This window comes from Oncorhynchus keta, chromosome 22 (assembly GCF_023373465.1).
Source record: "Oncorhynchus keta strain PuntledgeMale-10-30-2019 chromosome 22, Oket_V2, whole genome shotgun sequence".
NCBI lineage: Eukaryota > Metazoa > Chordata > Actinopteri > Salmoniformes > Salmonidae > Oncorhynchus > Oncorhynchus keta.
Window position 1 is genome coordinate 55,308,860 of NC_068442.1, and position 25,763 is coordinate 55,334,622.

At 42.9% G+C, this 25,763-nt stretch overlaps 1 protein-coding gene and 1 long non-coding RNA gene across 9 annotated transcripts in view; one reads left to right on the top strand and one right to left on the bottom strand.

The window, feature by feature from the left end:
- tp63 (tumor protein p63) overlaps positions 1-25,763 on the top strand; it is a 112,569-nt gene that overhangs the window by 12,645 nt on the left and 74,161 nt on the right. For all 7 annotated transcript variants that reach the window (XR_008076113.1, XR_008076114.1, XR_008076115.1 and 4 more), the window contains exon 2: positions 11,806-12,063. Coding sequence is in view for 1 of the 7 variants with exons in the window: in XM_052475669.1 (XP_052331629.1) it covers positions 11,806-12,063 (258 nt within the window). In the remaining 6 variants the exon portion in view is untranslated. The remainder of the gene's footprint in view (positions 1-11,805; positions 12,064-25,763) is intronic.
- Positions 14-640, bottom strand: LOC127910760 (uncharacterized). Of its 2 annotated transcripts, none has more exons than XR_008076132.1 (3): positions 607-640; positions 244-309; positions 14-210 (listed from the first exon to the last, which is right to left on the bottom strand). It is a non-coding gene; the product is annotated as an uncharacterized LOC127910760 (long non-coding RNA). The 2 variants fall into 2 exon arrangements; XR_008076131.1 differs by lacking the exon at positions 607-640 and adding an exon at positions 442-501.

Below are 25,763 nucleotides of genomic sequence, written 5' to 3' on the forward strand. Positions count from 1 at the left end.
AGGAAGTGGAACCTCTTAGGCCATAGTCCTGGCAGGAAGTGGAACCTCTCAGGCCATAGTCCTGGTAGGAAGTGGAACCTCTTAGGCCATTGTCCTGGTATGAAGTAGAACCTCTTAGGCCATAGTCCTGGTAGGAAGTAGAACCTCTTAGGCCATTGTCCTGGTATGAAGTAGAACCTCTTAGGCCATAGTCCTGGTAGGAAGTGGAACCTCTTAGGCCATTGTCCTGGTAGGAAGTAGAACCTCTTAGGCCATAGTCCTGGTATGAAGTAGAACCTCTTAGGCCATTGTCCTGGTATGAAGTAGAACCTCTTAGGCCATAGTCCTGGTATGAAGTGGAACCTCTTAGACCATAGTCCTGGTATGAAGTAGAACCTCTTAGGCCATAGTCCTGGTATGAAGTGGAACCTCTTAGACCATAGTCCTGGTAGGAAGTAGTACCTCTTAGGCCATTGTCCTGGTATGAAGTAGAACCTCTTAGGCCATAGTCCTGGTATGAAGTGGAACCTCTTAGACCATAGTCCTGGTATGAAGTAGAACCTCTTAGGCCATAGTCCTGGTATGAAGTGGAACCTCTTAGACCATAGTCCTGGTAGGAAGTAGTACCTCTTAGGCCATTGTCCTGGTATGAAGTAGAACCTCTTAGGCCATAGTCCTGGTAGGAAGTGGAACCTCTTAGGCCATAGTCCTGGCAGGAAGTGAATCTCATCATGGCATCTCATCCACCTCCTGTCAACTCTCCACCTGAATGGTGTTGATGTCTGGTCTCTGGCATCAGGCTTTTCATTTAAAAACACCAGGTAGCCAGGTAGCTACTATACTGTACTCTATACCATCTATACTGTACTCTATACCATCTATACTGTACTCTATACCATCTATACTGTACTCTATACCATCTATACTGTTCTATACCATCTATACCATCTATACTGTACCTATACCATCTATACTGTACTCTATACCATCTATACTGTACTCTATACCATCTATACTGTACTCTATACCACCTATACTGTACTCTATACTATTACTCTATACCATCTATACTGTACTCTATACCATCTATAGGCCTATACCATCTATACTGTACTCTATACCATCTATACTGTACTCTATACCATCTATACTGTACTCTATACCACCTATACTGTACTCTAGGCCTATACTGTACTCTATACCATCTATACTGTACTCTAACCATCTATACTGGCTCTATACCATCTATACTGAAGTCTATACCATCTATACTGGCCATACCATCTATACTGTACTCTATACCATCTAACTGTACTCTATACCATCATACTGTCCTATACCAGGAAGTGGAACCATCTATACTGGCCTATAGTCCTGTAGGACCATCTATGGAACTCTATACCATCTATACTGTCCTATACCAGGAACTGTACTCTATACCATCTATACTGGCCTATACCATCTATACTGTCCTATACCATCTATACTGTACTCTATACCATCTATACTGTATCTCATACCATCTATACTGTACTTATACCATCTATACTGTACTCTATACCATCTATACTGGCTTTACCATCATACTTAATACCATCTATACTGTAGCTACCATCTATACTGTACTCTATACCATCTATACTGTACTCTATACCATCTATACTGTACTCTATACCATCTATACTGTACTCTATACCATCTATACTGTACTCTATACCATCTATACTGTACTCTATACCATCTATACTGTACTCTATACCATCTATACTGTACTCTATACCATCTATACTGTACTCTATACCATCTATACTGTACTCTATACCATCTATACTGTACTCTATACCATCTATACTGTACTCTATACCATCTATACTGTACTCTATACCATCTATACTGTACTCTATACCATCTATACTGTACTCTATACCATCTATACTGTACTCTATACCATCTATACTGTACTCTATACCATCTATACTGTACTCTATACCCATCTATACTGTACTCTATACCATCTATACTGTACTCTATACCATCTATACTGTACTCTATACCATCTATACTGTACTCTATACCATCTATACTGTACTCTATACCATCTATACTGTACTCTATACCATCTATACTGTACTCTATACCATCTATACTGTACTCTATACCATCTATACTGTACTCTATACCATCTATACTGTACTCTATACCATCTATACTGTACTCTATACCATCTATACTGTACTCTATACCATCTATACTGTACTCTATACCATCTATACTGTGCTCTATACCATCTATACTATACCATCTATACTGTACTCTATACCATCTATACTGTACTCTATACCATCTATACTGTACTCTATACCATCTATACTGTACTCTATACCATCTATACTGTACTCTATACCATCTATACTGTACTCTATACCATCTATACTGTACTCTATACCATCTATACTGTACTCTATACCATCTATACTGTACTCTATACCATCTATACTGTACTCGATACCATCTATACTGTACTCTATACCATCTATACTGTACTCTATACCATCTATACATCTATACTGTACTCTATACCATCTATACTGTACTCGATACCATCTATACTGTACTCTATACCATCTATACTGTACTCTATACCATCTATACTGTACTCTATACCATCTATACTGTACTCTATACCATCTATACTGTACTCTATACCATCTATACTGTACTCTATACCATCTATACTGTACTCTATACCATCTATACTGTACTCTATACCATCTATACTGATACCATCTATACTGTACTCTATACCATCTATACTGTACTCTATACCATCTATACTGTACTCTATACCATCTATACTGTACTCTATACCATCTATACTGTACTCTATACCATCTATACTGTACTCTATACCATCTATACTGTACTCTATACCATCTATACTGTACTCTATACCATCTATACTGTACTCTATACCATCTATACTGTACTCTATACCATCTATACTGTACTCTATACCATCTATACTGTACTCTATACCATCTACCATCTATACTGTACTCTATACCATCTATACTGTACTCTATACCATCTATACTGTACTCTATACCATCTATACTGTACTCTATACCATCTATACTGTACTCTATACCATCTATACTGTACTCTATACCATCTATACTGTACTCTATACCATCTATACTGCATCTATACCACTGTACTCTATACCATCTATACTGTACTCTATACCATCTATACTGTACTCTATACCATCTATACTGTACTCTATACCATCTATACTGTACTCTATACCATCTATACTGTACTCTATACCATCTATACTGTACTCTATACCATCTATACTGTACTCTATACCATCTATACTGTACTTTATACCATCTATACTGGTCTATACCATCTATACTGTACTCTATACCATCTATACTGTACTCTATACCATCTATACTGTACTCTATACCATCTATACTGTACTCTATACCATCTATACTGTACTCTATACCATCTATGTACTCTATACCACTATACTGTACTCTATACCATCTATACTGTACTCTATACCATCTATACTGTACTCTATACCATCTATACCATCTATACTGTCTAGTGGATACCATCTATACTGTACTAAATACCATCTATACTGTACTCTATACCATCTATACTGTACTCTATACCATCTATACTGTACCATCGATACCATCTATACTGTACTCGATACCATCTATACTGTACTCTATACCATCTATACTGTACTCTATACCATCTATACTGTACTCTATACCATCTATACTGTACTCTATACCATCTATACTGTACTCGATACCATCTATACTGATACCATCTATACTGTACTCTATACCATCTATACTGTACTCTATACCATCTATACTGTACTCTATACCATCTATACTGTACTCTATACCATCTATACTGTACTCTATACCATCTATACTGTACTCTATACCATCTATACTGTACTCTATACCATCTATACTGTACTCTATACCATCTATACTGTACTCTATACCATCTATACTGTACTCTATACCATCTATACTGTACTCTATACCATCTACTGCACCTTGCCATCTTTATGTAATGTTTACATACCCTACATTACAACTGTCTTTGCATCATACCAATATGAAAGTTGTTCCATTTCTCCAGCCAGTTCCCCCACATAGCAAACCAAGTTGTGGTCCGTTGTTTTGTTTCTTGTTCAAAATGAAAGAGAGGGCCTTTAAGCCAAAGGGTAACTTTTACAAGTCACACACACACGCACGACGCACGCACGCACGCACGCACGCAAACACGCACACACGCACACACACACACACACACACACACACACACACACACACACACACACACACACACACACACACACTAGTCCCTAATCTCTAGTGGACAGACTATGTTAACATAAATGGCAGCGTAGAGCTGTCCTGATACAACGGGGTGCGTGAGATAATGAGCAGCATTAGTCCCGTTGGTTCGGACAGAATCACAGTTTCTCAGGGGTTTAGTGTCTTTCGGACGGGGAAGGGACATTTGGCCCATAGACTTGCAATGAGAACCCTGGATCCTCGTTCCATCTCTTCTCTTAACACGTATCGACCCAGAACTTAATCAAGCTTACGATCAATTACGCAAGATTAGTTCCGGGTTACCCAAGATGAATGAGTCCCTAGCTGATGTCGTTAGCATAATAAGCTTATCTTAGACCATCTGATCCTAACCAGACTAGCCTTTAGCCTGAGGCTAATCTAGCCTAGTGATCTGATCCTAACCAGGCTAGCCTTTAGCATGAGGCTAATCTAGCCTAGTGATCTGATCCTATGAATCACAAATGGCACTCTATTCTCTAAATGTTGGCCAGTCCTATGGGCACCTTATTCCTTTATATAGTGCACTACTTGGACCTTGGTCAATAGACCTTGGTCAATGTATCACTGTGAAGGCGTGTGTATCACTGTGAAGGCGTGTGTATCACTGTGAAGGCGTGTGTATCACTGTGAAGGAGTGTGTATCACTGTGAAGGAGTGTGTATCACTGTGAAGGGGTGTGTATCACTGTGAAGGCGTGTTTATCGCTGTGAAGGCGTGTGTATCACTGTGAAGGCGTGTGTAGCACTGTGAGGGCGTGTGTATCGCTGTGAAGGTGTGTGTATCACTGTGAAGGTGTGTGTATCACTGTGAAGGTGTGTGTATCACTGTGCAGGCGTGAGATAACCTCCTACTGTATGTTGGATGGAGGGTATGCTTTCTCCAGTACGGAGATATCTTCCCGGGTGTGTGTGTGTGTGTGTGTGTGTGTGTGTGTGTGTGTGTGTGTGTGTGTGTGTGTGTGTGTGTGTGTGTGTGTGTGTGTGTGTGTGTGTGTGTGTGTGTGTGTGTGTGTGTGTGTGTGTGTGTGTGTTCCCTTCACAATACACTTGTCTCCTGACACCTGCCCGGTCTAACCCGGGACATTGTTCCACTAGACAGGCTCTTCAGAGACCCAGTGGCATTGTTTCCAGGGGGTTGAGCGGACTGGTGGAACACAGGCCCAAATCCTAAAGCATCTCCCCTGGGTCTGTTTCTGTGTTAGGTTGAGGTTGGCTGGGATGACTTCCCTCAGGTGCTGTTTCTGTGTGTGTGTGTGTGTGTGTGTGTGTGTGTGTGTGTGTGTGTGTGTGTGTGTGTGTGTGTGTGTGTGTGTGTGTGTGTGTGTGTGTGTGTGTGTGTGTGTGTGTGTGTGTGTGTGTCACCTGGCACACAGCAAGCAGCACCTGGTGATGTGAGTGGGAGGGCGTGTGCTGGACAGCTGTGTGGGACAGGGGACCGTGCAGACTGAAATAAACAAGGGGCCGTTGACTGCCTGTCTGTCCTGCAGAGATTAATGGGTGTCTAAAGAGACACCTCGGACTGGAATGTGCAGTTTATAAATGGAGTGGAATGGAGGAGCAGAGTGGGTAGAGCTGGAAGGAGGGAGGGAGAGGGAAGGAGGGAGAGGGGGAGACAGAAGGGGGGGGCAAGGAGGGAGGGAGACGTGGCGCAGAGTGGATAGAGCTGGGAGGAGGGAGGGAGGGAGGGAGAGGGAAGGAGGGAGGGGGAGAGGCAGGGAGGGGGAGACAGAAGGGGGAAGGAGGGAGGGGGAGACGTGGCGCAGAGTGGATAGAGCTGGGAGGAGGGAGGGAGGGAGGGAGAGGGAAGGAGGGAGGGGGGGGAGAGGCAGGGAGGGGGAGACAGAAGGGGGAAGGAGGGAGGGGGAGACGTGGCGCAGAGTGGATAGAGCTGGGAGGAGGGAGGGAGAGAGGGAGAGGGAAGGGGGAGAGGCAGGGAGGCAGGGGGAGACAGAAGGGGGGGGGGAGACGTGGCGCAGAGTGGATAGAGCTGGGAGGGGGGGGCAAGGAGGGAGGGGGGGGGGCAAGGAGGGAGGGGTAGATCGAAGGGGGGGAGGCAGAAGGGGGAGGGAGAGGGAGACGTGGAGCAGAACGGGGAGGAAAGGAAGGAAGCTGGCTGAGGTCCAGGGAACATTCTCCCTCCTCTCAACAGGTGGCCATTTTGATTGTCAAGCTACTCCGACTGTGTGAACCCTGTCCCCTCAGTCTCTAGATGTTGGCTCTCTTATACAGTAGTAGCTACAGTTAACTGTTTACTTGTGCTGTGTTTGGAAAGTATCTAAATCTAAATTTAACAAAACATAATAATAGACTTCAAATACCGGTAAGAAAACAGACCTGAGTCTGATCAACAAGCAGACTGTAGAATAGGGAAATCTCACCTCAGCTGGCTGGGGAGCTGTTTCTCCAATACAGTGACTTGTTCAACTAAATTACTGGGAAGGAGCCATTGATCTGAGGAGGCTGATCAAATCAGATCACAGTGAAATCACAGTGAAATGCTGAATACAACAGGTGTAGTAGACCTTACAGTGAAATGCTGAATACAACAGGTGTAGTAGACCTCACAGTGAAATGCTGAATACAACAGGTAGACCTTACAGTGAAATGCTGAATACAACAGGTGTAGTAGACCTTACAGTGAAATGCTGAATACAACAGGTGTAGTAGACCTTACAGTGAAATGCTGAATACAACAGGTGTAGTAGACCTCACAGTGAAATGCTGAATACAACAGGTGTAGTAGACCTCACAGTGAAATGCTGAATACAACAGGTGTAGTAGACCTTACAGTGAAATGCTGAATACAACAGGTGTAGTAGACCTCACAGTGAAATGCTGAATACAACAGGTGTAGTAGACCTTACAGTGAAATGCTGAATACAACAGGTGTAGTAGACCTCACAGTGAAATGCTGAATACAACAGGTGTCGTAGACCTCACAGTGAAATGCTGAATACAACAGGTGTAGTAGACCTTACAGTGAAATGCTGAATACAACAGGTGTAGTAGATACAGTGAAATGCTGAATACAACAGGTGTAGTAGACCTCACAGTGAAATGCTGAATACAACAGGTGTAGTAGACCTTAAGTGAAATGCTGAATATAATAATAGTAGACCTCAATAAAATATGAATACAACAGGTGTAGTAGATAAGTGAAATGCTGAATACAACAGGTGTAGTAGACCTTACAGTGAAATGCTGAATACAACAGGTGTAGTAGACCTTACAATGAAATGCTGAATACAACAGGTGTAGTAGACCTTACAGTGAAATGCTGAATACAACAGGTGTAGTAGACCTTACTGTGAAATGTTGAATACAACAGGTGTAGTAGACCTCACAGTGAAATGCTGAATACAACAGGTGTAGTAGACCTTACAGTGAAATGCTGAATACAACAGGTGTAGTAGACCTTACAGTGAAATGCTGAATACAACAGGTGTAGTAGACCTCACAGTGAAATGCCTAATACAACAGGTGTAGTAGACCTTACAGTGAAATGCTGAATACAACAGGTAGACCTTACAGTGAAATGCTGAATACAACAGGTGTAGTAGACCTTACAGTGAAATGCTGAATACAACAGGTCGGTTGACATGGAGGGTCTACCAGAATGTGCGGGGGGGGTTTAGTCGGTTGACATGGAGGGTCTACCAGAATGTGCGGGGGGGAGGGGGGGTTTAGTCGGTTGACATGGAGGGTCTACCAGAATGGAAACGATGCTTAATTAACCAGGAACTGGTTACTTTCTGTTTATTGGACATGTTGCTGGAGACACTATGTTTCTACAGTATATAAGTATTCATTATTTATTACCTTTTTACAGGGAAGATAAAAACCCTGATGAAGGCTATGGGCCGAAACCTGTTGGTTTTGACCTTTTTACAGGGAAGGTAAAACCCCTGATGAAGGCTATGGGCCGAAACCTGTTGGTTTTGACCTTTTTACAGGGAAGGTAAAACCCCTGATGAAGGCTATGGGCCGAAACCTGTTGGTTTTGACCTTTTTACAGGGAAGGTAAAACCCCTGATGAAGGCTATGGGCCGAAACCTGTTGGTTTTGACCTTTTTACAGGGAAGATAAAAACCCCTGATGAAGGCTATTGGCCGAAACCTGTTGGTTTTGACCTTTTTACAGGGAAGGTAAAAACCCCTGATGAAGGCTATGGGCCGAAACCTGTTGGTTTTGACCTTTTTACAGGGAAGGTAAAACCCCTGATGAAGGCTATGGGCCGAAACCTGTTGGTTTTGACCTTTTTACAGGGAAGATAAAACCCCTGATGAAGGCTATGGGCCGAAACCTGTTGGTTTTGACCTTTTTACAGGGAAGGTAAAACCCCTGATGAAGGCTATGGGCCGAAACCTGTTGGTTTTGACCTTTTTACAGGGAAGATAAAACCCTGATGAAGGCTATGGGCCGAAACCTGTTGGTTTTTTTACAGGAAGGTAAAACCCCTGATGAAGGCTATGGGTCACGGGAAACCTGTTGGTTTTGACCTTTTTACAGGGAAGGTAAAACCCTGATGAAGGCTATGACATACGAAACCTGTTGGTTTTGACCTTTTTACAGGTAAGGTAAAACCCCTGATGAAGGCTATGGGCCGAAACCTGTTGGTTTTGACCTTTTACAGGGAAGATAAAAACCCCTGATGAAGGCTATGGGCCGAAACCTGTTGGTTTTGACCTTTTTACAGGGAAGGTAAAAACCCCTGATGAAGGCTATGGGCCGAAACCTGTTGGTTTTGACCTTTTTACAGGGAAGGTAAAACCCCTGATGAAGGCTATGGGCCGAAACCTGTTGGTTTTGACCTTTTTTTACCATAACTATTTTTAAATAATTTCATCATCGGCTTCAGTGTTTTTCACAGCAGGGTTTCTTAAACTATGGGATCGGGGTCACGGGAGAACGGTACATTTCTCATTTTTGTTCTCGAGCTGAAAAAGGTTTGTAAGACTATATACAGTATGTCTCAGCTGACATACGAGTCCATAAATATTGCTCATATTACTGATAAGAAACCATAAGAACATTCAGTAAACACGCTTGAAGATTATAATCTTGGCTTCTTCCAGATACTGTTGACCTACAGAAAGAAAACCGGTATTTCTCCCTCAGCCGAGGACTCCCTCACAACAACAAAAAACATGTGTTTTACAAACACGTGTGGAAAAAAAAATCACATAAACAAATTTCAGGTTAAAAATATATATCTCAGACACTTGGTTTTCACACATTTTATTTCTCACATGCTTCGTAAACAAGAAAAGCAGGCTAACAGAGAAATGCTTACTTATGGGCAGTTTCACATGACTTTTATGCCGTGAACAAATCATGTTTAAAATGGCATGTGGGGGAAAAAGAGACAGACACTTCTGTTTCACATGTGGTTTCCCAACATTTTTCATGTGATATAAATTTCACGCTTTTGTAGCTGGCAGGATTGTCTGGCCGTTCAGCCAAGAGGTTTGTTTAAGTCACATGTGGGTCTACCTGGCCGTTCAGCCAAGAGGTTTGTTTAAGTCACATGTGGGGCTACCTGGCCGTTCAGCCAAGAGGTTTGTTTAAGTCACATGTGGGGCTACCTGGCCGTTCAGCCAAGAGGTTTGTTTAAGTCACATGTGGGGCTACCTGGCCGTTCAGCCAAGAGGTTTGTTTAAGTCACATGTGGGGCTACCTGGCCGTTCAGCCAAGAGGTTTGTTTAAGTCACATGTGGGGCTACCTGGCCGTTCAGCCAAGAGGTTTGTTTAAGTCACATGTGGGGCTACCTGGCCGTTCAGCCAAGAGGTTTGTTTAAGTCACATGTGGGTCTACCTGGCCGTTCAGCCAAGAGGTTTGTTTAAGTCACATGTGGGGCTACCTGGCCGTTCAGCCAAGAGGTTTGTTTAAGTCACATGTGGGTCTACCTGGCCGTTCAGCCAAGAGGTTTGTTTAAGTCACATGTGGGGCTACCTGGCCGTTCAGCCAAGAGGTTTGTTTAAGTCACATGTGGGGCTAGCTGGCCGTTCAGCCAAGAGGTTTGTTTAAGTCACATGTGGGGCTAGCTCATCACGTGACCGTGCGCAACCATCCCCGACTCCGCTACACTTTTACGTCTGCTCTCTTTCTTGTACACTTCAATGTCAACTTTAGCTGTCAAACGATTTAAAACATTTTAATAACGTTTAGTGCACGATTTGCTATGATTCATCCGAAATGAATAATTTACTCAAATGAAGCTTCAAGATTGTTAACGAATTAAATCTGACCGTGGTAATTTTAACAGGATAAATGAGGAGACTAATGGAGCGCTAAACGGAGCGCTAACTGGAGCGCTAACTGCTCAGTGTTTTTCACTTCTACTAACGGTCACCAAGTATGAAGACGAGAGGCGGTAAAACTCCAAAATAAGACATCATTATTTTTTTTACCACACTTTAATGATTATTTTCAGGCTAAGTTACCTTTTTACAGAATTAGCAATTCCACATGGGGACATGCTACTGCAACATGCTAACACCTTTTCACATGTGAGGAGAACAACACTATTTCACTACCACGTGTCAAATTCAGATCTCATCAATGTGATTTAATTTTTGTTTTTTTACATGTGAACTTGCAATTCCACATGTGAAACTACATACCGGACGTGAACATTTTTTAACATGTGAAACGGCACATTTTACACGTGCAATTGAAATTCACATGAGGTGACAAGGTGGTGTTAACATGTGAACTTTACATTTTAACACGTGAAATTTAAGCTCGACATGTGAAAATACGAATCTAACGTGTTTTTTTTTTTGTTGTGTGTGATCTTGTTTTTAAATGTAAAGGGCTCATCTCACCACCATATCTTACACAAGGCCAGGAGTTTGGCCATTGTTAGCCCCTGTTACCCGACATGTTAACACATAAATACAACTCTGCTGGTCCCTTAAGGCTCACAGCCCTGGGCCTCTCATGCCTTATAGCAGTGTTTTATCATAGCTAGTTCAGCGCCTCAGCCACTCTGTCACTTTGATCAGATCCACCATTTTCATTTAACCAGCTGACAATGAACCAAAGGTAATCTGTCTTCAAACATTCATTAAAAAAATAAAATAAAATCTGTAATTTGTGGAAATTGAGTTTCAGACTGATCTGTGAGCTCTAGACTGAAACATTCTCCTGTTACGAGTCATTCCTGTGTTTGGTGTCGTCCCCCCCCCATCTTCTCACCTCTCTCTAATCACAGTGCAACAACCTGGCCCCTTGAGCAAGGCTCTGAGGCCCTTAACCCCTAAAAACTGCTCCATGTAACATGGCTGGCCTCTGTTCCAACCTGTCCAACCTGTGTGTGTATTTTGGAGTGATTTGGGATAAAGTGGAAGTGGGATTTTTTTTTTCCATTGGACCTTGGTGTACAATTGGTCATTTAAAATTCTCTCTGTCTGTCCAGTCACAGTACACCAACCTGGGGCTGCTGAACAGCATGGATCAGAACATCCAAAATGGCGGCTCTACCTCCACCAGTCCCTACAACAACGACCATGTCCAGAACAACGTGTCCGCTCCTTCACCCTACGCCCAGCCCAGCTCCACCTTCGACGCCATGTCCCCCTCCCCGGCTATCCCCTCCAACACAGACTACGCCGGGACACACATCTTCGACGTCTCCTTCCAGCAGTCCTCCACAGCCAAGTCTGCCACCTGGACGGTAAGAGTTCATGTCAAATCCATAGATTTTTTTTTTTTTTTAAGTTGATTACTTAATTTTAAAAGTGCATTTGTACAATGAGTCTCAACACACTTTGCAGATTCCCATTAACACCAGTCACAATTGTATCTATTACCTCTAACATTGACAGATGTTCTGTTTGGAAATGCATTCGTTCCATTTATTATCCAATTGAAAGTCTACGAAAATGATGTCAAGTGACTCAACATGATTTGTGTTGGAAGTAGAATTCTGCGATGATTGATTGGTTGGTTGGTTGATGTGTTCTATCATGGACCCACCCCAACCTTGTGAGCAAAAAAGTTTTAGTGGTCCCACTCTTGACAGTAAAAATAAATGTGGAGTTCATTTCCTGCAAGTCTACACATTTTGCCATGGGGCAGAGAGAATATTTTGCCGTTTTACAACTCATTTCATGCAATTCTACACATTTTGCCATAGGGAGGAGAAAGATATTATAATATGATATTGGAGTGACTAAGAAAATCAATGGGGGCTCCCAGCATACTGGGTCGGTAATTCGACCTCGATTTCTACAAGTTCAGATCTGACTAGACTCATTTACCAATGTAAAAAAATGTTTTGCTAATCCAGTGACTGACATAACAAGAGAAACATTTACAAATTGAACCTTGTGTATTCTACTATTATCTCAATATGAAGTGGATACCCCGAAAATATAAAATATTTCTACTCTACGGCTCTGCTCTACAGTGCTCTGTCATTGTGACCATGCATACTGGCTCCGTGACCATGCATACTGGCTCTGTGACCATGCAAACTGGCTCTGTGACCATGCATACTGACTCTGTGACCATGCATACTGGCTCTGTGACCATACTGGCTCTGTGACCATGCATACTGGCTCTGTGACCATGCATACTGGCTCTGTGACCATGCATACTGGCTCTGTGACCATGCATACTGGCTCTGTGACCATGCATACTGGCTCTGTGAACATACTGGCTCCAGGCCGTGTCATGCCATGTACCGTTATGTAAAAATCGACCAGGCAACCAGGTGACCTGCTCCATAACTCGCCTGCAGGTGGAGAGGTCGACCATCAGTATTAATACTTATCGGAAATAATAATTGGGTTGATCAATTTGTCTCTCTCCGATACATTGGCTGTTTACTTCAAGTGTTGGATCTCTCTTGTGAAATCAGAATATTCATGGGAAACTATGTGGCTGAACCAGTTCTACCTGGTACTATACCACTGTACTACAGGAAAGGGTTCTGGTTCAGTTAAGCCATCAATCCCCTGTTTGTCAGACCGGAGGAGGGAGTGCTGTAAAAACCCGTGGGCTTATTGCCTAAATATCAACCAACGGTAGGTCATGTCTTATAGTCAACTGGCGAGTCACAGGGGCCACCTGTGGGACAGGGACATTTACCCAACTCTCTCTCTCTGTCTCTCTCTCTCTCTCTTTCATCTCTCTCTCTCTCTCTGGTCTCACTCTCTCTGTCTCTTTCTCTCTCCCTGGTCTCTCTCTCTCTCTCTTTCGTCTCTCTTTCCGTCTCTCTCTCTCATCTCTCTCTGTATCTCTCGTCTCTCTCTCTCGTCCCTCTCTCTCATCCCTCTCTCTCGTCCCTCTCTCTCGTCCCTCCCTCTCGTCCCTCTCGTCCCTCTCGTCCCTCTCGTCGTTACAGCACAGGAACATGCGTCTGTGTGGAGAACTGGTAAAGAGGGAGGGTGAGACTCTGGATTATAAAGTCACACATGATGCCAATATTTATCTGATGCTTTGGTCTGAGCTAATTATGAGGATGACTAAGTCAATGACCTTTTGGCTTATAATAATGCTTAGACCTTCCATACACAACAGGAAGATGCATAATGGAAATCAATGCACAGTAAAATAAGTAATAATAATAATAATTAAAAGTGGTACGACGTCGTTGTTCATCTGCTTTTACTGATTTTGGAATGATTAATGATGTTTTGGTTCATTCAACCTGATCTATTCAATCAGACTGATCTGTTGAATTCATTTGATTTCAATGTCTTCACCTTCTTTACCTGAATGGAAAACTTGAGAGCCGTTGTGGAAGCCGAGCGGCTCCGGATCCATAATTCTAAATAATGTCACGGGCCTGGGTCAGATCTGAAGAGAAATTGTATAATTTAGGCACTAAAGTAATACTGCGACTTTTTGTCCTGAATACAAGGTGTTATGTTTGGGGCAAATCCATTACAACACATTACTGAGTGTGCAGCAGTTTGTCAGGTTAAAAAAATAAACAGAATGGAGCTAAGTCAAAATCCTAGAGGAAAACCTGGTTCAGTCTGCTTTCCACCAGACACTGGGAGATGAATTCACCTTTCAACAGGACAATAACCTAAAACACAATGACAAATATACACTGGAGTTGTTTACCAAGAAGACTGTGAATGTTTCTGAGTGGCAGCTTTACTGTTTTCTCTTAAATCTACTTGAAGATCTATGGTTGTCTGGCAATGATCAACAAACACATTTGACAGCGCTTGAAGAGAAAAGTTGAAAAGAATAATGGGCAAATGTTGCACAATCCAGGTGTGGAAAGATCTTAGAGATTTACCCAGAAAGACCCACAGCTCTTAGAGACCCACCCAGAAAGACTCACAGCTCTTAGAGACTTACCCAGAAAGACTCACAGCTCTTAGAGACTCACCCAGAAAGACTCACAGCTCTTAGAGACTTACCCAGAAAGACCCACAGCTCTTAGAGACTCACCCAGAAAGACTCACAGCTCTTAGAGACTCACCCAGAAAGACTCACAGCTCTTAGAGACTCACCCAGAAAGACTCACAGCTCTTAGAGACTCACCCAGAAAGACTCACAGCTCTTAGAGACTCACCCAGAAAGACTCACAGCTCTTAGAGACTCACCCAGAAAGACCCACAGCTCTTAGAGACTCACCCAGAAAGACCCACAGCTCTTAGAGACTCACCCAGAAAGACTCACAGCTCTTAGAGACTCACCCAGAAAGACTCACAGCTCTTAGAGACTCACCCAGAAAGACCCACAGCTCTTAGAGACTCACCCAGAAAGACTCACAGCTCTTAGAGACTCACCCAGAAAGACCCACAGCTCTTAGAGACTCACCCAGAAAGACTCACAGCTGTAATCACTCTTAGAGACTTACCCAGAAGGACTCACAGCTCTTAGAGACTCACCCAGAAAGACTCACAGCTCTTAGAGACTTACCCAGAAGGACTCACAGCTCTTAGAGACTCACCCAGAAAGACTCACAGCTCTTAGAGACCCACCCAGAAAGACTCACAGCTGTAATCACTCTTAGAGACTCACCCAGAAAGACTCACAGCTGTAATCACTCTTAGAGACTCACCCAGAAAGACTCACAGCTCTTAGAGACCCACCCAGAAAGACCCACAGCTTTAATCACTGCCGAAGTTGCTTCTACAAAGTATTTATTTATTTTTATTTATTTCACCTTTATTTAACCAGGTAGGCCAGTTGAGAACACCTTTATTTCCAGGTAGGCTAGTTGAGAACACCTTTATTTAACCAGGTAGGCCAGTTGAGAGACTTACCTTTATTTAACCAGGTAAAGACTCACAGCTGTAATCTTTATTTAACAGGTCTTAGAGACTGAGAACACCTTTATTTAACCAGGTAGGCCAGTTGAGAACACCTTTATTTAACCACAGCCAGCTGCCAGTTAACCTTCAGGCCAGTTGAGAACACCTTTATTTAACCAGGTAGGCCAGTTGAGAACACCTTTATTTAACCAGGTAGGCAGTTGAGAACACCTTTATTTAACCAGGTAGGCCAGTTGAGAACACCTTTATTTAACCAGGTCAGTTGAGAACACCTTTATTTAACCAGGTATTTGAGAACACCTTTATTTAACCAGGTAGGCTAGTTGAGAACACCTTTATTTAACCAGGTAGGCTAGTTGAGAACACCTTTATTTAACCAGGTAGGCTAGGAACACCTTTATTTAACCAGGTAGGCTGAGAACACCTTTATTTAACCAGGTAGGCTAGTTGAGAACACCTTTATTTAACCAGGTAGGCTAGTTGAGAACACCTTTATTTAACCAGGTAGGCTAGTTGAGAACACCTTTATTTAACCAGGTAGGCTAGTTGAGAACACCTTTATTTAACCAGGTAGGCTAGTTGAGAACACCTTTATTTAACCAGGTAGGCTAGTTGAGAACACCTTTATTTAACCAGGTAGGCTAGTTGAGAACACCTTTATTTAACCAGGTAGGCTAGTTGAGAACACCTTTATTTAACCAGGTAGGCTAGTTGAGAACACCTTTATTTAACCAGGTAGGCTAGTTGAGAACACCTTTATTTAACCAGGTAGGCTAGTTGGGAACACCTTTATTTAACCAGGTAGGCTAGTTGAGAACACCTTTATTTAACCAGGTCAGTTGAGAACAAGTTAACCAGGTAGGCTCATTTATTTAACTGCACCTTTATTTAACTCATTTAGGCAACCTGGCCAAGATAAAGCAAAGCAGTGCGACACAAACAACAACACAGAGTTACACATGGAATAAACAAGCGTAAGGTCAATAACACAATAGAAAATCTGTATACAGTGTGTGCAAATGAAGTGAGGAGGTAAGGCAATAAATAGGCCATAATAGTGAAGTAATTACAATATAGCAATTAACACTGGAGTGATATATGTGCAGATGAGGATGTGCAGTAGAAATACTGGTGTGCAAAAGAGCAGAAAAACAAATATGGGGATGAGGTAGGTAGTTGGTTGGATGGGCTATTTACAGATGGGCTGTGTACAGCTGCAGTGATCGGTAAGCTGCTCTGACAGCCAATGATTGAAGTTAGTGAGGGAGATATGTCTCCAACTTATTTTTGCAATTTGTTCCAGTCATTGGCCGCAGAGAACTGGAAGGAAAGGCGGCCAAAGGAGGAATTGGCTTTGGGGGTGACCAGTGAGATATACCTGCTGGAGCGCGAGCTAAGGGTGGGTGTTGCTATGGTGACCAGTGAAATATACCTGCTGGAGCGCGTGCTAAGGGTGGGTGTTGCTATGGTGACCCGTGAGCTGAGATAAGGCGGAGCTTTACCTAGCAAAGACTTATAGATGACCTGGAGGCAGTGGGTCTGGTGACGAATATGTAGCGAGGACCAGCCGACTAGAGCATACAGGTCACAGTGGTGGGTGGTATAAGGTGATTTGGTGACAAAACGGATGGCACTGTGATAGACTACATCCAGTATGCTGAGTAGAGTGTTGGAGGCTATTTTCTAAATGACATCACCGAAGTCGAGGATCGGTAGGATAGTCAGTTTTACGAGGGTATGTTTGGCAGCATCTATTTGGCCAATTCTAGATTTAATTTTGGATTGGAGATGCTTAATGTGAGTCTGGAAGGAGAGTTTACAGTCTAACCAGACACCTAGGTATTTGTAGTTGTCCACTTCTTCTAAGTCAGAACCGTCCAGAGTAGAGATGCTAGTCGGGCGGGAGGGTGAAGAGCATGCATTTTGTTTTTCTAGCATTTAAGAGCAGTTGGAGGCCACGGAAGGAGAGTTGTATGGCATTGAAGCTTGTTTGGAGGTTTGTTAGCACAGTGTCCAAAGAAGGGCCAGAAGTATACAGAATGGTGTCGTCTGCGTAGAGGTGGATCAGAGAATCACCAGCAGAAAGAGCGACATCATTGATGTATACAGAGAAGAGAGTTGGCATGAGAATTGAACCCTGTGGTACCCCCATAGACTGCCAGAGGTCCGGACAACAGGCCCTCCGATTTGACACACTAAACTCTGTCTGAGAAGTAGTTGGTGAACCAGGCGAGGCAATCATTAGAGACTTAGGGGTGTGAATAGTTATGTAAATGAGATATTTCTGTTTAAATTTCAAATACATTTGCATACATTTAAAAAAAAAAAAAAAAAACAGTTTGTTCTTTTTCATTATGGGGTATTGTGTGTAGATGGGTGAAAAAACCCCGATTTAATCCATTTTGAATTCAGGCTGTAACAATAAATATGTGGAATAAGTCAAAGGGTATGAATACTTCCTGTAATTGTTTACCTGTATTCCCTTTGGAATCATGTGGTCGTTGATTTGTTTACAGTGGATGATATTGTACACTATTCTCCCTGTTATAACAGTGGATGATATTCTACACTATTCTCCCTGTTATAACAGTGGATGATATTCTACACTATTCTCCCTGTTATAACAGTGGATGATATTCTACACTATTCTCCCTGTTATAACAGTGGATGATATTCTACACTATTCTCCCTGTTATAACAGTGGATGATATTCTACACTATTCTCCCTGTTATAACAGTGGATGATATTCTACACTATTCTCCCTGTTATAACAGTGGATGGATGATATTCTACACTATTCTCCCTGTTATAACAGTGGATGATATTCTACACTATTCTCCCTGTTATAACAGTGGATGGATGATATTGTACACTATTCTCCCTGTTATAACAGCGGATGATAAAGTGGAGCGCAGACCAAGCTGCAGCAGTTTGAACCTGACCCATGGTGAAATAGTTGGCTGTGTCATCACATAGTTCCATGGTTAGAGCAGGTAGTAGATGGGGGTATCACCTACGATTTGTACACTATTCCCGTTATAGTTCAATGTACATTAATGAATTAATCTTCCAACCATTACCATGGGATAAAGAACCTGGCAAATCGGAATGAAACAAACCCCAGTTTCTTTCTTTTGTGAGTAAAGGCTCTCCGAAACCATTTTTTAAAACTCTGAATCCTAAACCTAAATAATCTATAAGATCAGAGTATGTTTTTTACATCTACCAATTGGGGCTGAAACACAGACGAATATGCATATTAGGTGTAAATTCCTAAGTCTGAATCGGCCCCTGAGTGCACTGTGTTCGGTCTCTGTGTGTTCGGTCTCTGTGTGTTCGGTCTCTGTGTGTTCGGTCTCTGTGTGTTCGGTCTCTGTGTGTTCTGGTCTCTGTGTGTTCGGTCTCTGTGTGTTCTGGTCTCTGTGTGTTCTGGTCTCTGTGTGTTCTGTGTGTTCTGGTCTCTGTGTGTTCTGGTCTCTGTGTGTTCTGGTCTCTGTGTGTTCTGGTCTCTGTGTGTTCTGGTCTCTGTGTGTTCGGTCTCTGTGTGTTCTGGTCTCTGTGTGTTCGGTCTCTGTGTGTTCTGGTCTCTGTGTGTTCTGGTCTCTGTGTGTTCTGGTCTCTGTGTGTTCTGGTCTCTGTGTGTTCTGGTCTCTGTGTGTTCTGGTCTCTGTGTGTTCTGGTCTCTGTGTGTTCTGGTCTCTGTGTGTTCTGGTCTCTGTGTGTTCTGGTCTCTGTGTGTTCTGGTCTGGTCTCTGTGTGTTCTGGTCTCTGTGTTCTGTTCTGGTTCGGTCTCTGTGTGTTCTGGTCTCTGTGTGTTCTGTGTGTTCTGTTCTGGTCTCTGTGTGTTCTGGTCTCTGTCTCTGTGTGTTTCTGTGTGTTCTGTTCGGTGCTGTGTGTTTTTTGATGACTGTTCTTAGGAGACACACCTAATCCCTAACCCACATCTTAAAACCTCTTCCTGTCTGGGACTGACTGTGACACACACCACACACGCAAAGAGTGGTACGACACGTCATCATTTCCCACATTTCCCTGCTCCCCCGACGTCTCTTAACAGAATGATTCTCAATGAGTCAAAACACACTGTCCTTTAATGGTGTGTTTGAATGAGTCAAAACACACTGTCCTTTAATGGTGTGGTTGAATGAGTCAAAACACACTGTCCTTTAATGGTGTGGTTGAATGAGTCAAAACACACTCCATCCTCTATAATTTGTTTGAGCATTTGGTAATACATTCAACCGGCCTCCCAATCGCAGACCACGTGTAACCACGCCAGATACACGCACCTGCGAGATCGTCTGAGACCAGCCTCCCGGACAACTGATGAAACTGTGGGTTTTGCACAACCAAAGAATTTCTGCGCAAACTATCTGAATCCGTCTCAGGGAAGCTCATCTGCTCGTCTTCCTCACCAGGGTCTTGACATGACTGCACTTCAGTGGGCAAATTTCAATGGCCACTGGCCCGCTAGAGAAGTGTGCTCTTCACAGATGAATCACAGTTTCCACTGTACCGGGCAGATGGTGGACAACGTGTATGGCGTCATGTAGGCTAGAAGTTTTCTGATGTCAATTTTGTGAACAGAATGCACCATAGTTGTCCGCCGTTACAGACAACGAACACAATTGCATTTCATCGTTGGCAATTTGAATGCACCGAGATACCGTGAGGAGATCCTGAGGCCCATTGTTGTACCATTCATCCACCGCCATCACCTCATGTTTCAGCGTGATAATGCACTGCACCATGTCACACAAGGATCTGTAGACAATCCCTGGAAGCTGAAAATATCAATTTGTCCATGGTCCTGTATACTTACCACACATGTCACCCATTGAGCATGTTTGGGATGCTCTGGATCGACGTGTACGACAGCGTGTTCCAGTTCCTGACAATATCCAGAAACTTCCACATGGCCACAATCAGCAGCCTGATCAACTCTATGTGAAGGAGATGTGTTGTGCAAATGGTGGAACCAGATACTGACTGGTACTCTGATCCACACCAGATACTGACTGGTACTCTGATCCACACCAGATACTGACTGGTTTATCTGATCCACACCAGATACTGACTGGTACTCTGATCCACACCAGATACTGACTGGTTTATCTGATCCACACCAGATACTGACTGGTACCTGATCCACACCAGATACTGACTGGTTCTCTGATCCACACCAGATACTGACTGGTTTCCTGATCACACCAGATACTGACTGGTACTCTGATCCACACCAGATACTGACTGGTTACTCTGATCACACCAGATACTGACTGGTTTCTGATCCACACCAGATACTGACTGGTTTTCTGATCACACCAGATACTGACTGGTTTTCTGATCACACCAGATACTGACTGGTTTATCTGATCCACACCAGATACTTTGACTGGTACTATCAGTGACCAACAGATGCATGACTGTATTCCCAGTCATGATCCAAACCAGATACTGACTGGTATTTCAATTGACTGATTTCCATATAAACTGGAACTGGTTTTTGAAATGTGGCACCAGATATTTTTGACTGGTATTTGGCTGATCCACACCAGATACTGACTGGTACTCTGATCCACACCAGATATTACTGGGTGAACAGTGATGGGACACCAGATACTGACTGGTTTTCTGATACACGACCCCACCTTTTTTCTAAGGTATCTATCAGTGACCAACAGATGCATATCTGCATTCCCAGTCATGTGAAATCCATAGATTAGGACCTAATGAATTCATTTCAATTGACTGATTTCCTGATATAAACTGGAACTCAGTAACATCTTTGAAATTGTTGCATGTTTCTTTTATATTTGGCTGTTTTCCCCTCGAGGTGGGATACTGTATATTAATGGGCTGAACAGTGAGGTGGGATACTGTATATTAATGGGCTGAACAGTGAGGTGGGATACTGTATATTAATGGGCTGAACAGTGAGGTGGGATACTGTATATTAATGGGCTGAACAGTGAGGTGGGATACTGTATATTAATGGGCTGAACAGCAGTGAGGTGGGATACTGTATATTAATGGGCTGAACAGTGTGAGGTGGGATACTGTATATTAATGGGCTGAACAGCAGTGAGGTGGGATACTGTATATTAATGGGCTGAACAGCAGTGAGGTGGGATACTGTATATTAATGGGCTGAACAGCAGTGAGGTGGGATACTGTATATTAATGGGTTGAACAGCAGTGAGGTGGGATACTGTATATTAATGGGCTGAACAGTGAGGTGGGATACTGTATATTAATGGGCTGAACAGTGAGGTGGGATACTGTATATTAATGGGCTGAACAGTGAGGTGGGATACTGTATATTAATGGGCTGAACAGTGAGGTGGGATACTGTATATTAATGGGCTGAACAGCAGTGAGGTGGGATACTGTATATTAATGGGCTGAACAGCAGTGAGGTGGGATACTGTATATTAATGGGCTGAACAGTGTGAGGTGGGATACTGTATATTAATGGGCTGAACAGCAGTGAGGTGGGATACTGTATATTAATGGGCTGAACAGTGAGGTGGGATACTGTATATTAATGGGCTGAACAGTGAGGTGGGATACTGTATATTAATGGGTTGAACAGTGAGGTGGGATACTGTATATTAATGGGCTGAACAGCAGTGAGGTGGGATACTGTATATTAATGGGCTGAACAGCAGTGAGGTGGGATACTGTATATTAATGGGCTGAACAGCAGTGAGGTGGGATACTGTATATTAATGGGCTGAACAGCAGTGAGGTGGGATACTGTATATTAATGGGTTGAACAGCAGTGAGGTGGGATACTGTATATTAATGGGTTGAACAGCAGTGAGGTGGGATACTGTATATTAATGGGCTGAACAGTGAGGTGGGATACTGTATATTAATGGGCTGAACAGCAGTGAGGTGGGATACTGTATATTAATGGGCTGAACAGTGAGGTGGGATACTGTATATTAATGGGTTGAACAGTGAGGTGGGATACTGTATATTAATGGGCTGAACAGCAGTGAGGTGGGATACTGTATATTAATGGGCTGAACAGTGTGAGGTGGGATACTGTATATTAATGGGCTGAACAGTGTGAGGTGGGATACTGTATATTAATGGGCTGAACAGTGTGAGGTGGGATACTGTATATTAATGGGTTGAACAGTGAGGTGGGATACTGTATATTAATGGGTTGAACAGTGTGAGGTGGGATACTGTATATTAATGGGCTGAACAGTGTGAGGTGGGATACTGTATATTAATGGGTTGAACAGTGAGGTGGGATACTGTATATTAATGGGCTGAACAGCAGTGAGGTGGGATACTGTATATTAATGGGCTGAACAGTGTGAGGTGGGATACTGTATATTAATGGGTTGAACAGTGTGAGGTGGGATACTGTATATTAATGGGTTGAACAGTGAGGTGGGATACTGTATATTAATGGGTTGAACAGTGAGGTGGGATACTGTATATTAATGGGTTGAACAGTGAGGTGGGATACTGTATATTAATGGGCTGAACAGAGTGAGGTGGGATACTGTATATTAATGGGTTGAACAGTGAGGTGGGATACTGTATATTAATGGGCTGAACAGCAGTGAGGTGGGATACTGTATATTAATGGGCTGAACAGTGAGGTGGGATACTGTATATTAATGGGTTGAACAGTGAGGTGGGATACTGTATATTAATGGGTTGAACAGTGAGGTGGGATACTGTATATTAATGGGCTGAACAGTGAGGTGGGATACTGTATATTAATGGGTTGAACAGTGAGGTGGGATACTGTATATTAATGGGTTGAACAGTGAGGTGGGATACTGTATATTAATGGGCTGAACAGTGAGGTGGGATACTGTATATTAATGGGTTGAACAGTGAGGTGGGATACTGTATATTAATGGGTTGAACAGTGAGGTGGGATACTGTATATTAATGGGTTGAACAGTGAGGTGGGATACTGTATATTAATGGGCTGAACAGCAGTGAGGTGGGATACTGTATATTAATGGGTTGAACAGTGAGGTGGGATACTGTATATTAATGGGTTGAACAGTGTGAGGTGGGATACTGTATATTAATGGGCTGAACAGCAGTGAGGTGAGATACTGTATATTAATGGGTTGAACAGTGAGGTGGGATACTGTATATTAATGGGCTGAACAGTGTGAGGTGGGATACTGTATATTAATGGGCTGAACAGCAGTGAGGTGAGATACTGTATATTAATGGGCTGAACAGTGAGGTGGGATACTGTATATTAATGGGTTGAACAGTGAGGTGGGATACTGTATATTAATGGGTTGAACAGTGTGAGGTGGGATACTGTATATTAATGGGCTGAACAGCAGTGAGGTGGGATACTGTATATTAATGGGTTGAACAGTGAGGTGGGATACTGTATATTAATGGGCTGAACAGTGTGAGGTGGGATACTGTATATTAATGGGTTGAACAGTGTGAGGTGGGATACTGTATATTAATGGGCTGAACAGCAGTGAGGTGGGATACTGTATATTAATGGGCTGAACAGCAGTGAGGTGGGATACTGTATATTAATGGGTTGAACAGCAGTGAGGTGGGATACTGTATATTAATGGGCTGAACAGCAGTGAGGTGGGATACTGTATATTAATGGGTTGAACAGTGAGGGGGGATACTGTATATTAATGGGCTGAACAGCATTGAGGTGGGATACTGTATATTAATGGGTTGAACAGCAGTGAGGTGGGATACTGTATATTAATGGGTTGAACAGTGTGAGGTGGGATACTGTATATTAATGGGTTGAACAGTGAGGTGGGATACTGTATATTAATGGGTTGAACAGTGAGGTGGGATACTGTATATTAATGGGTTGAACAGTGAGGTGGGATACTGTATATTAATGGGTTGAACAGCAGTGAGGTGGGATACTGTATATTAATGGGCTGAACAGTGAGGTGGGATACTGTATATTAATGGGTTGAACAGCAGTGAGGTGGGATACTGTATATTAATGGGTTGAACAGTGAGGTGGGATACTGTATATTAATGGGTTGAACAGTGAGGTGGGATACTGTATATTAATGGGTTGAACAGTGAGGGGGGATACTGTATATTAATGGGTTGAACAGTGAGGTGGGATACTGTATATTAATGGGTTGAACAGTGTGAGGTGGGATACTGTATATTAATGGGTTGAACAGTGAGGTGGGATACTGTATATTAATGGGCTGAACAGTGTGAGGTGGGATACTGTATATTAATGGGCTGAACAGTGTGAGGTGGGATACTGTATATTAATGGGCTGAACAGTGTGAGGTGGGATACTGTATATTAATGGGCTGAACAGTGTGAGGTGGGATACTGTATATTAATGGGTTGAACAGTGAGGTGGGATACTGTATATTAATGGGTTGAACAGCAGTGAGGTGGGATACTGTATATTAATGGGCTGAACAGTGAGGTGGGATACTGTATATTAATGGGTTGAACAGTGTGAGGTGGGATACTGTATATTAATGGGCTGAACAGTGTGAGGTGGGATACTGTATATTAATGGGTTGAACAGTGTGAGGTGGGATACTGTATATTAATGGGCTGAACAGCAGTGAGGTGGGATACTGTATATTAATGGGCTGAACAGTGTGAGGTGGGATACTGTATATTAATGGGTTGAACAGTGAGGTGGGATACTGTATATTAATGGGCTGAACAGTGTGAGGTGGGATACTGTATATTAATGGGTTGAACAGTGTGAGGTGGGATACTGTATATTAATGGGCTGAACAGTGTGAGGTGGGATACTGTATATTAATGGGCTGAACAGTGTGAGGTGGGATACTGTATATTAATGGGTTGAACAGTGTGAGGTGGGATACTGTATATTAATGGGCTGAACAGTGTGAGGTGGGATACTGTATATTAATGGGTTGAATAGTGAGGTGGGATACTGTATGTTAATGGGTTGAAGAGTGAGGTGGGATACTGTATGTTAATGGGTTGAACAGTGTGAGGTGGGATACTGTATATTAATGGGCTGAACAGCAGTGAGGTGGGATACTGTATATTAATGGGCTGAACAGTGAGGTGGGATACTGTATATTAATGGGTTGAACAGCAGTGAGGTGGGATACTGTATATTAATGGGTTGAACAGTGA